A 13,668-nucleotide genomic window follows, 5' to 3' on the forward strand; every position below is an offset into this window, starting at 1 on the left:
GTTTTTACTTTTATAGAAGAAAATTTACTAAAAATATATTTGCTGGTTGAAATTTTTTGCTAGATTTTGGATAATATTAAATTAATTCAAAATTGTAAATTTCATTAACGAAACAATGTTTCACTCGCTTGAGCCAAATCAAACGAGATCATCAGTTGAACAAAATATTATTCAAATAGAATCAACTGATGATTTCGTTTGATTTGGTTGAAGCGAGTGAAACATTGTTTTATTAATAAAATTTTAAATTTTGAATTGATCATTCTTTTTGCCATTAAGTCAAGAACTTTTATTGTTATCTACAAGGTAAAAAGTACACAACATTACAATAAAGCTAAGTTTTTTTCTGTGATTTTTATTATTTCACATACTTGATATGATAACCGTTAAAGCAAGAAACATTATTATATAAAAAATGCGCGCAATTTTCAGCGGGAAAATTTAAAAGTCAAAAATGCTCATCTTTTACTCTTAAAGTTTATCTCACTATATTGAAAGTTTAACGGTTGTCTTTAAAAAAAAATTTTGAACAGAAGTTTCTAGAATCTCTCGTATTATTAAATAAATAAAACACTAGGTGGTCTTACTACTACGCGGTTCGTAACGCTCGCTGCTGTATAAATACGGTTGTTTGGGCATTTATTTTATTCATCATCATGTCTGGTCGTGGTAAAGGAGGAAAAGGTTTGGGAAAAGGAGGCGCTAAACGCCATCGCAAAGTCCTTCGTGATAACATCCAGGGTATCACCAAGCCCGCCATTCGTCGATTGGCTCGTCGAGGCGGTGTCAAGCGTATTTCAGGCTTGATCTACGAAGAAACTCGTGGAGTGTTGAAAGTATTCTTGGAAAATGTTGTTCGTGATGCAGTCACTTACACTGAGCATGCCAAGCGCAAAACTGTCACCGCTTTGGATGTAGTATACGCATTGAAGCGTCAAGGACGTACTTTGTACGGATTCGGAGGTTAATTATATCGTACACCTCGGCTCTTTTAAGAGCCACCCAAATTTATCAACTTACTTATAATATTATTCTAAAAATATAAAGATTGATAAAAATTTCTTCCTATGTTTAATTCAGTTAGTTGCATAGCTGACAAAACCATATAGGAAAATAAATATTCATCAAAATGTTATTGTTTTGAATTATTAAGTGGAAATTAGTTAATAACCAAAAATAATGTTTCAATATTTTTTTAGTTTACAAATTAACAATACTAAAGTTAACATTCAGATAATTTTTGGCTGTCACATTTAAAAATTTAAACTAACTTGCTAAATAAAAAGCTTCACATATTTCAACGCTCGTTGCAGCCTCTAGTGTTTGCAATTATTCGCCTAGGTTCGTAACCGTGAAAATCTGTATAAATTCACTAGTTTTCTCTCTGCTTCACTTATTTCAACATGGCCCGCACAAAACAAACCGCCCGCAAATCAACCGGAGGAAAAGCTCCCCGCAAGCAACTTGCCACCAAGGCTGCACGTAAAAGTGCACCAGCAACTGGAGGTGTCAAAAAGCCTCACCGTTACCGCCCAGGTACCGTTGCTCTTCGTGAAATCCGTCGTTATCAGAAGTCCACTGAGCTTTTGATCCGCAAGTTGCCATTTCAACGTCTTGTGCGTGAAATTGCTCAAGATTTCAAGACTGACTTGCGTTTCCAAAGCAGTGCAGTTATGGCACTTCAAGAAGCTTCTGAAGCTTACTTGGTCGGACTTTTCGAAGACACCAACTTGTGTGCCATCCACTCGAAGAGGGTAACCATCATGCCCAAAGACATCCAACTTGCCCGTCGCATCCGTGGTGAACGTGCTTAAAATGTTCCTTATGAACAGGCTCTTATAAGAGCCACCTAACTTTGTTGAATTACACCATATATTATAATTTCTACTGTTAAAATTAATGGTTACCAGTTTGTGATTTAAAAGCGAAGAAATGTAGTTAATAATTTATCAAAACAATGTTTTTTAACTTTTTGACAACAACATGAAATTAAGTAACTGAACTGTAAAATCATATCAATAAGTTTTAATTAACGACAATATAATCTGCTATGAAAATAAAGAGTTTATTCTAATATGTTTTGAATTTTTTTATGTCGTTGTTAAAAAAGAAGATTTGAAAAATTTTCATATCAAACCGTTTAATAATATTTCTTAAAACTGTATTTTTGTAATATGAAATACAAGTAAAAGTATTTATAAACAACAGATTTTTAGATAGTTTTAAGCTACATTGCTAAATTTTAATTGACCTAATTATTTTAAGTAAAAAACTTCATTATATTAAAATAGCCATACAGAGCTTTGAGACTTACTGTTTTAGCTTAAACTTTTTGATACGCGCAAAAGTTTTTACAAGTGCATAATGTGCATTTTAAGCGGGAAACTTTTAAACGGAAAATTCTCATCTTATACTCTTTAAATTCTCTCATTCTTATCAACAGCACTTGATATAATTTACGCGCAATTTTTATTTGAATTAGTCATTTTGCCACGAACAAAACTTTTTTTTCTCTAAAAATAGTCATGCAAATATTAGAACTAGACAAAAATTTAATTATTTATGTATTTTTAAAGCTAACAAATATGCATGTTTAAGTTTATTGTTGAAAAATTTTATGTTTGCGAAATAATAACTTATATTTTTAAGTACTAAACTTGTTATGAGAAAAATCTAAACTTGTAATAAAAAAATAAAAGTTTAATTATATTTCTTTTGATGCTGAACAAGTTGCATAGTTAGATTTTAATAAAAATTTTAATTTTTTTTTTTTAATACTTTTCTTAAATTAATTGGTATACTTAACGTATATTGAATTTTTTTTCTTTTTTTTTTTACTTAGTTAATGTATCCTGTTTAATGTGTAACTATTTACAAAAAATACTTAGTGTTTATCTTTTTAATTGTTTGACATCATCATGATTTATTGAACGAAAAAAAAAAAAGGTAAAAAAATTTGGTCCTAGGACCTGGTGAACGAAGAACCTTTTGGTTATCGAGTCGCACCCCACGGATACCTTTTTACGTCTTGCCAAGGACAAGTTGTACTTGTCCAGGACAGTAAAACAACATAAAGTAGTAATAGAATTACAGAAGTAGATAAAAAAAAACAGCATACTTTTTACTTTTTAATTACAACTGTAATCTATTTTAGCTAAATGTAGCTAAGAGATATTGAAAGATTTTTTTTAAAATAAGTAGCTTGATTTGGACGTCTAAATATAATTATAAACGTATAAAAACTTTCTAAGCTTTAAAAGTTTAAACATGTCTAACAAACAAATGTTAAAGTAAACAACTTCATTTTATTATCATATATATTTATAAGCTTTAGTATAATAGAGTTAAAAAAATACTTATAAGCATAATTTATTTTAAGTAAAGAATTTAAAATTTGAAAGACAAGTTACAATTGCTAAAATTTGGTCATTAAAGTTTAATTTATCTGTAAAAATATCAAAACTTGCATTAAAAAAAGTTTAAAAAGTTAAAGTATAAAGTTGCATAAAATGTTTCAAAAACTACTTGTAAGTCGTTTTAGTTAAATTACTTTTGTTGAACATTTGTTTCAATATGTATATATCGTTAGAAATTATTTATCAAGAAGTAATTAAAGATAAGTTTACCGTAAAATTCCTTGGTTAGTTGAAGTTTGATATTAAAACTATACAACAAAGCATATCTAAAATAAAATAAAAGTTTTAAGGAAGTTTTAAGATTTTTTTTTTAAGTTTAAGTGGTCAACATAACAACAAATTTAAACTCAATAAATTTAAACATTTGCTATAACTGATTTAAACTATGGATTAAAAAAAAATTTAATGATCAAAATATCTGTTTCGACTATCAATCACTATAATAAGTATAAAATCTGAACGAATTAATCTTCTAGATTTTTTGTTTTAATTTTATTTTTAAAACTTTAAAAATTAGTTAAAAGTGATAGTAAATACAAATTTGTTATAAGAAATAAAATAAACTTATGTATTTAAAAACTGTTTTTTCTATGTAGTTCTATGTTTAACTTAAAAACACAGTTTTATAGTGAGTTAAGTACGGTTTAAAAATATTTTTTAAAAATTATTTAATTAGATTATTAATATTTACTTTTTTCTTATGAAAAGGATATAGTTTAAATATATTTTTTTGCTAATGCTAACTTAAATTATCATAACTATTACTGTTTTATTATTTTTGTCATATTAAACTTATTGATATTGTTTTAGATGCTTGCATATAATAGAGCTACAAAAGAATGTTAAAAAAATAAATCTTATATGACGGATTAAAAAGTTTTTATGTAGTTAACTCACTATAAGACTGTGTTTTTAAGTTAAACATAGAACTACATAGAAAAAAGAGTTTTTAAATACATAAGTTTATTTTATTTGTTATAACAAATTTGTATTTACTATCACTTTTAACTAATTTTTAAAGTTTTAGAAATATAATTAAAACAAAAAATCTAGAAGATTAATTCGTTCAGATTTTATACTTATTATAGTGATTGATAGTCGAAACAGATATTTTGATCATTAAATTTTTTTTTAATCCATAGTTTAAATCAGTTATAGCAAATGTTTAAATTTATTGAGTTTAAATTTGTTGTTATGTTGACCACTTAAACTTAAAAAAAAAATCTTAAAACTTCCTTAAAACTTTTATTTTATTTTAGATATGCTTTGTTGTATAGTTTTAATATCAAACTTCAACTAACCAAGGAATTTTACGGTAAACTTATCTTTAATTACTTCTTGATAAATAATTTCTAACGATATATACATATTGAAACAAATGTTCAACAAAAGTAATTTAACTAAAACGACTTACAAGTAGTTTTTGAAACATTTTATGCAACTTTATACTTTAACTTTTTAAACTTTTTTTAATGCAAGTTTTGATATTTTTACAGATAAATTAAACTTTAATGACCAAATTTTAGCAATTGTAACTTGTCTTTCAAATTTTAAATTCTTTACTTAAAATAAATTATGCTTATAAGTATTTTTTTAACTCTATTATACTAAAGCTTATAAATATATATGATAATAAAATGAAGTTGTTTACTTTAACATTTGTTTGTTAGACATGTTTAAACTTTTAAAGCTTAGAAAGTTTTTATACGCTTATAATTATATTTAGACGTCCAAATCAAGCTACTTATTTTAAAAAAAATCTTTCAATATCTCTTAGCTACATTTAACTAAAATAGATTACAGTTGTAATTAAAAAGTAAAAAGTATGCTGTTTTTTTTTATCTACTTCTGTAATTCTATTACTACTTTATGTTGTTTTACTGTCCTGGACAAGTACAACTTGTCCTTGGCAAGACGTAAAAAGGTATCCGTGGGGTGCGACTCGATAACCAAAAGGTTCTTCGTTCACCAGGTCCTAGGACCAAATTTTTTTACCTTTTTTTTTTTCGTTCAATAAATCATGATGATGTCAAACAATTAAAAAGAAAAACACTAAGTATTTTTTGTAAATAGTTACACATTAAACAGGATACATTAACTAGGTAGAAAAAAAAAGAAAAAAATTCAATATACGTTAAGTATCCAATTAGTTTAAGAAAAGTATTAAAAATAAAAAAATTAAAATTTTTATTAAAATCTAACTATGCAACTTGTTCAGCATCAAAAGAAATATAATTAAACTTTTATTTTTTTATTACAAGTTTAGATTTTTCTCATAACAAGTTTAGTACTTAAAAATATAAGTTATTATTTCGCCAACATGAAATTTTTCAACAATAAACTTAAACATGCATATTTGTTAGCTTTAAAAATACATAAATAACTAAATTTTTGTCTAGTTCTAATATTTGCATGACTATTTTTAGAGAAAAAAAAGTTTTGTTCGTAGCAAAATGACTAATTCAAATAAAAATTGCGCGTAAATTATATCAAGTGCTGTTGATAAGAATGAGAGAATTTAAAGAGTATAAGATGAGAATTTTCCGTTTAAAAGTTTCCCGCTTAAAATGCACATTATGCACTTGTAAAAACTTTTGCGCGTATCAAAAAGTTTAAGCTACAACAGTAAGTCTCAAAGCTCTGTATGGTTATTTTAATATAATGAAGTTTTTTACTTAAAATAATTAGGTCAATTAAAATTTAGCTATGAAACTTAAAACTATTTAAAAATCTATTTTTTATAAATACTTTTACTTGTATTTCATATTACAAAAATACAGTTTTAAGAAATGTTATTAAACGGTTTGATATGAAAACTTTTCAAATCTGCTTTTTTAACAACGACATAAAAAAATTTAAAACATATTAGAATAAACTCTTTATTTTCATAGCAGATTATATTGTCGTTAATTAAAACTTATTGATATGATTTTACAGTTCAGTTACTTAATTTCATGTTGTTGTCAAAAAGTTACAAAACATTGTTATGATAAATTATTAACTACATTTCTTCGCTTTTAAATCACAAACTGGTAACCCTTAATTCTAACAGTAGAAATTATAATATATGGTGTAATTCAACAAAGTTAGGTGGCTCTTATAAGAGCCTGTTCATAAAGAACATTTTAAGCACGTTCACCACGGATGCGACGGGCAAGTTGGATGTCTTTGGGCATGATGGTTACCCTCTTCGAGTGGATGGCACACAAGTTGGTGTCTTCGAAAAGTCCGACCAAGTAAGCTTCAGCAGCTTCTTGAAGTGCCATGACTGCACTGCTTTGGAAACGCAAGTCAGTCTTGAAATCTTGAGCAATTTCACGCACAAGACGTTGAAATGGCAACTTGCGGATCAAAAGCTCAGTGGACTTCTGATAACGACGGATTTCACGAAGAGCAACGGTACCTGGGCGGTAACGGTGAGGCTTCTTGACACCTCCAGTTGCTGGTGCACTTTTACGTGCAGCCTTGGTGGCAAGTTGCTTGCGGGGAGCTTTTCCTCCGGTTGATTTGCGGGCGGTTTGTTTTGTTCGGGCCATGTTGAAATAAGTGAAGCATTTAGAAAACTAGTGAATTTATACAGATTTTCACGGTTACGAACCTAGGCGAATAATTGCAAACACTAGAGGCTGCAAAGAGCGTTGAAATATGTGAAGCTTTTTATTTAGCAAGTTAGTTTAATTTTTTAAATGTGACAGCTAAAAATTATCTGAATGTTAACTTTAGTATTGTTAATTTGTAAACTAAAAAAATATTGAAACATCATTTTTGGTTATTAACTGATTTCCACTTAATAATTCAAAACAATAACATTTTGATGAATATTTATTTTCCTATATGGTTTTGTCAGCTATGCAACTAACTAAATTAAACATAGGAAGAAATTTTTATCAATCTTTATATTTTTAGAATAATATTGTAAGTAAGTTGATAAATTTGGGTGGCTCTTAAAAGAGCCGAGGTGTACGATTTAATTAACCTCCGAATCCGTACAAAGTACGTCCTTGACGCTTCAATGCGTATACTACATCCAAAGCGGTGACAGTTTTGCGCTTGGCATGCTCAGTGTAAGTGACTGCATCACGAACAACATTTTCCAAGAATACTTTCAACACTCCACGAGTTTCTTCATAGATCAAGCCTGAAATACGCTTGACACCGCCTCGACGAGCCAATCGACGAATGGCGGGCTTGGTGATACCCTGGATGTTATCACGAAGGACTTTGCGATGGCGTTTAGCGCCTCCTTTTCCCAAACCTTTTCCTCCTTTACCACGACCAGACATGATGATGAATAAAATAAATGCCCAAACAACCGTATTTATACAGCAGCGAGCGTTACGAACCGCGTAGTAGTAAGACCACCTAGTGTTTTATTTATTTAATAATACGAGAGATTCTAGAAACTTCTGTTCAAAATTTTTTTTTAAAGACAACCGTTAAACTTTCAATATAGTGAGATAAACTTTAAGAGTAAAAGATGAGCATTTTTGACTTTTAAATTTTCCCGCTGAAAATTGCGCGCATTTTTTATATAATAATGTTTCTTGCTTTAACGGTTATCATATCAAGTATGTGAAATAATAACAATCACAGAAAAAAACTTAGCTATTGTAATGTTGTGTACTTTTTACCTTGTAGATAACAATAAAAGTTCTGTACTTAACGGCAAAAAGAATGATTAATTAAAAATTTAAAATTTTATTAATAAAACAATGTTTCACTCGCTTCAACCAAATCAAACGAAATCATCAGTTGATTCTATTTGAATAAAATTTTGTTCAACTGATGATCTCGTTTGATTTGGCTCAAGCGAGTGAAACATTGTTTTGTTAATGAAATTTACAATTTTGAATTAATTTAATATTATCCAAAATCTAGCAAAAAATTTCAACCAGCAAATATATTTTTAGTAAATTTTCTTCTATAAAAGTAAAAACTAATACTCTCTCAAAAAGTAATTTATAACTGCTAATACTTTTAGCAAAATTGAGTTAACGGATTAAGTTTATTTTTTTTTTTTTCCTTCTTTTAAACTTAATTTCATGTTATTTAAAATAGTTTTTGAAGTGTTACACTATGTAATCTTTGTTTATTTTGTACTTTTAGGTTTTTATTAGAACTTGTGATTAAAAAAAACAGTTTACAAAAATTATCATAATAACTCTACTATAATATATTATTTATAGAACGATAAAAAAAGCGCTCAAAAAGCGAAGCTAAGGACGAGTTCTACGAAAAAAACTTTCGGTTATCGAGTTGTACATGAGATGGTTGACTTCCTAACAAAATATATAAATAAATTAGATTTGTCTTTTTTAAATTAGCATTTAATATAATTTTTTTTTTTTCGAAAAATAATTAGATTATTTCGTACTTACTTTTATAATAAATTGGTAATATTTTACAGGTTTTAAACTTTAAACTTAAAAAAGTACTATATTTAAAAATTTTTTAACGAAATTAATCATAAATGTATAAGCATAAAAACAACGAAAATTGAAACCTGGTCATTAAAATGTAGTTTTAAAAGTTTGAATTTTTAAAAACAAAGTTATGATTAAAAACTTAAGTTTATTATATACTGAATGTCATTTTTAACTATTTTTTTTTAACTGAAGGACATTTAAGGATTATATTGAAAAAAAAAATTAACTCTTATATTTAAATAGTTAAATCGCATCAATTATAGTAAATTTATTGCTAATTAAATTAAATTTTATGCTAATTACATAAAAATATATTCACTTTTCACGTAATTTTAATGGAATTTTTTAAAGTACGAATAGTATGCTGTTTATTTGTTTAAACCTTTCGTTGGTTTTATGTGCTTTATTTTTATTTATCATTTAAAATGTTTATATTAAAACAAAATGACCTTTTGTTACTTTATCTAAGTTTTCAAGTAGTGTAAATAAAAAAGTTCATCGAAAAAACAAATTGATAAGCTTTTTTTACGTAATTAATATTTTTTTTAATACAGTATATACTTAAACACGTAAAAATATTTGACACATGTATTTTAAATAAAACATAACGATTTTTTAAAGATAAAAATAAAACTAATTAAATCGTTAGTATTTAAAGTACAAGTTTATTAACACTACTACGGTACTAAATAAGTTAGTTTTATTGTAGACATATTAAACTTAAAAAGAGTTGGAAACTATTTTAAACGACATTTACAAAAATTTCATAAGTACATTTTTGTTTTTGACTTTTAGTTCAAAAAACGTTTTGATCTAATTTTGCATTCTCTTTCTATTACTATTACAAAGACTACAGCCGTGTTTTTACTTAAACTTTTTTTCCATACTAAAATTTCTTAGCTAGTGTCGAGGCCTACATGTATATTTCAAAGTCCGTATTATATTTCAAAGGGTAGTTTATTTATACAGTTCTAATGAGTCCACCTCTAAACTTGATTAATTTGATGTTTTAAAAATGCTTACAAACATATATTTTAATAGAAGTATGTTTTGATTTTTGTTTAAATTAATAAGAAATGACGAAATGGTCCAGCTTATACACTATTAAAACAGAAATGTTACAAAAAAGCTGTATTTTTGAATATATAATACTATTGATTTTATTTTTGAAGAGTTTATATGTTTTCACAATTTTTTAGTAATAAAAGTACTAGACACACACAAATATATAGTTTAAACTGTAAACTTTTAGGTAGACCTATCTCAGAGTATGCATGTAAAAGAACCTTAAAATTCAAACATAAATTTTAATTTGTTAATAATGCATAAAAACGTTACCGAAACTGTTGTACTAAAATTTGATTTAATATTGAAACATATGTTGTTTAGTAAGTTTACAGTTATATCAAAAGTAAAAAGTTTTTACAACTCTATTATCGAAACGCAAGATAGTTAATATTCGAACAAACATTTTATTTTAAACATAAACTTTGTTTTAACTTTAATTGTTACAAATATTAAAAGTTTAAATTCGTTTATTAACAAGTCAAAAATATTTTTTTAAACTAAACGTTTGATGGGGTGGTGAGCTTCAAAAACGAGAAAGGGCGCTTTTATTTCTCTTAATAATGACTAATTAAGTAGCTTATAAGCGTCCTAGCAAAGGCAATTTAAGGAAACGAGACAAACGTTCGTTTGCTTGTAGTTTTGCCGCCTTTTTGAGTTATACCTGCTTAAAATATTTTTTTCGAAAAGGAGAACAATTTTTGAAAGTATAAACTACAACAATTCTGTAAAGAAAACTAAAACTCAACATATACTTAAGTGTTACACTGTTGGTTAGATAATAAGATTTATTCTACGCTTGTAGTTGGTAGTTGTAAACAACTTTATACAATACATACAGTCTGGGAAAGAAATAGTTTATACATAGAAATTTTGTATTACACTTTTGATTAAATACTTACGAAGAATAACATAGTTTGTGTTTTTATCGATTATATCATAAATAACTTTAAATTCAAATATATTTTGTTCACTTTTTTACTACTTAACAGCAAACAATAACAACTTATTTTTTTTTAATATTTTTATTTTCTCAAATGTTTAATGGTTTTAACAACACCAAACTAAGAAAAGTGCTTATGAAATTTGATTAAAAGTTAAAAGTTTCGAAAATATTTTAGATATATTTTTATAAAATACTATAATTTTATACTTAAATACATTAGACTTAGTGCTTAATCTAAATTTGAAAACAGTATTTTTTTAATTAGTAAGATATCATTGACATGTAAACAGAAGTATTTTTGATTAAATTTCCGTAAAACAGCGTCAACGTAAATGTAACACAATTTATAGGCTTCTATTTTGCATTTAAATTGTAAATGCAAATAACAATAACGATAATGTATTTTATTTCTTCTTAATAATTAAATAAGTTTACAGGTGGTGTTAAAACGAAAAAAGCACTTTAACAGCTTAATAAATACAAGTTTATTAAACTGTTTATTAATACTGACTTGTTAAAACATTCATGTTATAAGAAATTGTATAAAATTAAGATTTTACTTAAATATAATTACTTTGTGAACTAAAATTTATTTAAGCATATATATATCTTTTTCAAAACTTGAGTATTGTAAAGCTTATAAGCATAATGAAGTTAGTACTTTGTATAAAGTTATCTTTAACTAAAAGTTTTATTTTTTCCTTACTACATGTATTGAAAGCATCTAACGTTTTAAAAAAAATACATAAGTATTAAAAGGGAAGCTTTGTAGCAATTTTATTAGTTTTAAAAAGCAGAAAATTCTGTGCATTGAAAAGATGTAAGTTACCATAGAGTAAGTTTAAAATCGATAAAGAGTGCTTTTACTTCTCTTTATACTGAGTAATTCAAAAGCTTATAAGTGTTTAAAGACTACATACAAACGATGAAAACGTTCGTTTGTTTAAGTTTTTGCCGCGTTTTTTAATATCTGCTTGAAATTTATTTTTAAAAATTGGTAAATTTTTAAGTATAAACTAGTAATTTATTTTAACTTACTAAAAAGTGCTTAATTTAAAAACTAGCATTGTTTTACAATGCAGTAGATTGTTTAATTGAACATTACAAAACCATACAAATTTACTTTTGCTAAAACTTGTTTGTAAATCAATAATTCTTTCTAGACTATTTTATCTAACACTTCAACACAAAAGTTGTATGTTATTTTTATATAACAATGCATGAATAGTAAAATAAAAGTAATAGTTTTATAAAAAAAAGTACTACAAAAGCAAGTTTTTAAACTTTACATACGTTTTAGAGTTTTAGCCACTTTTGAATATTGTAATAGTAAATTTAATTAACAATAATTAATATAAAACTTCTTGAGAATGACATATATTTACAAGTTGTATTAAAACTATAAATATTTTAACTACTTAAGTTTTACTTTAATATAGATAAGGTCATAAAACTTTTCATTAAAAATATCTATAAAAGATTATTTTATTTTTAGAGACTATTTATTATAGTTAATTTGCTTTAATAACATTAAAGTATAAACTAAAACTTTTTTTTATTTTCTATTGTATGTCACTTAAAAACGTTAATTAGATATAAAACCGTTTAATAAAATTAGTGTATAAAAAAGGCAATCAGTAGCTTACTTTTATACTTTTAGCAAGTAAACAGTTAATTAAGTGAAAGAAGTTTCAAGTATATGTATAAAAATATATGTTGTATACTTGAATAATTTTTTTGTGTATCAAGTAATATCAAGAAACGCAAGTTTAACTTTAAAAGTCGAGAAATTTTTTTTGCTGCGTTCTTTTTTGCCAAAAAAAGAAAGAGAATATAAAATGTGAAAAAGTTTTAGTTAAGTTCGCTAGTGGGCGTACAATAGCCGAGGTTCGTAACGGTTAGTACATAATGAAAGTTCTGCCGAAACTTTATCATTCATCATAGCATCATGTCAGGACGTGGAAAGGGAGCAAAAACCAAATCCAAGCCCAAGAGCCGTTCATCGCGCGCTGGACTTCAGTTTCCAGTCGGTCGTATTCACCGTCTGCTGAGAAACGGTAATTACAGCGAGCGTGTTGGGGCCGGAGCACCAGTCTACTTGGCCGCAGTATTGGAATATTTGAGCGCTGAAGTTCTCGAGTTGGCTGGAAATGCTGCTCGTGACAACAAGAAGTCCCGTATCATTCCCCGTCACCTTCAACTTGCCATCCGCAACGACGAAGAGTTGAACAAATTGTTGGGAGGAGTTACCATCGCTCAAGGAGGTGTGTTGCCAAACATTCAATCTGTTCTTTTGCCAAAGAAAACTTCAAAAAAAGCATAATTTGTCATTGACAATAGGTCCTTTTAAGGACCACCTTTTCAGCTAAATGAGTAGTAATACTATTTTTCAACATTGGAAAATAGTTAAAGTTCGTTTATCATTGTATGACACTCAAAGGATAGAATATTTTAAGTTATCATTAATTCCTTTAATTATAACAACAGAAAGTTTTGAAATACAAAAGATAAACAATTTAATCATTAGTTAAATTTTTCAAAAGTTAAATAGAAAAAACTTATTGTTTAAACTCGAAATTTTTCAATGAAAAATAAAGACACTTGTTTTTTTTATAAAAAACTTACATTTCATAAACTTGGTTTTAAAAACCATAACAAAATCCGATTTTAGGTTCCATGTTAATTTAAAGAAATAAACAAACTTTAACAATAATAGTAGTTTAGAAAGTAAGTAAATATTCATTAATTTAGTGTTTCCAGATAATAACTTTCGTAAAAACTTCTACTTATTACTTTTCATTAATTTATAAACGTT

The 13,668-nt window shown here is 26.5% G+C and overlaps 3 protein-coding genes across 3 annotated transcripts in view; 2 read left to right on the forward strand and 1 right to left on the reverse strand.

Annotated features, from left to right (window-relative positions):
• The first annotated feature begins 656 nt into the window (after positions 1–656).
• LOC145829353 (uncharacterized) overlaps positions 657–13,668 on the forward strand; it is a 41,782-nt gene continuing 28,770 nt past the window's right edge. Inside the window, 2 exon segments of the mRNA XM_082937121.1 lie at positions 657–942; positions 1,342–1,730. Of these exon segments, the coding sequence (XP_082793247.1) occupies positions 657–942; positions 1,342–1,730 (675 nt within the window).
• LOC145829961 (histone H3-like) lies at positions 6,542–6,952 on the reverse strand. The gene has a single exon (XM_082937851.1). It carries the CDS (start codon positions 6,950–6,952, stop codon positions 6,542–6,544), a length of 411 nt encoding a protein of 136 aa, XP_082793977.1.
• LOC145849908 (histone H2A) lies at positions 12,802–13,176 on the forward strand. The gene has a single exon (XM_082955011.1). It carries the CDS (start codon positions 12,802–12,804, stop codon positions 13,174–13,176), a length of 375 nt encoding a protein of 124 aa, XP_082811137.1.

The sequence above is a fragment of the Thalia democratica genome, chromosome 2 (genome assembly GCF_965202585.1).
Source record: "Thalia democratica chromosome 2, ktThaDemo2.hap1.1, whole genome shotgun sequence".
Classification (NCBI taxonomy): Eukaryota; Metazoa; Chordata; class Thaliacea; order Salpida; family Salpidae; genus Thalia; species Thalia democratica.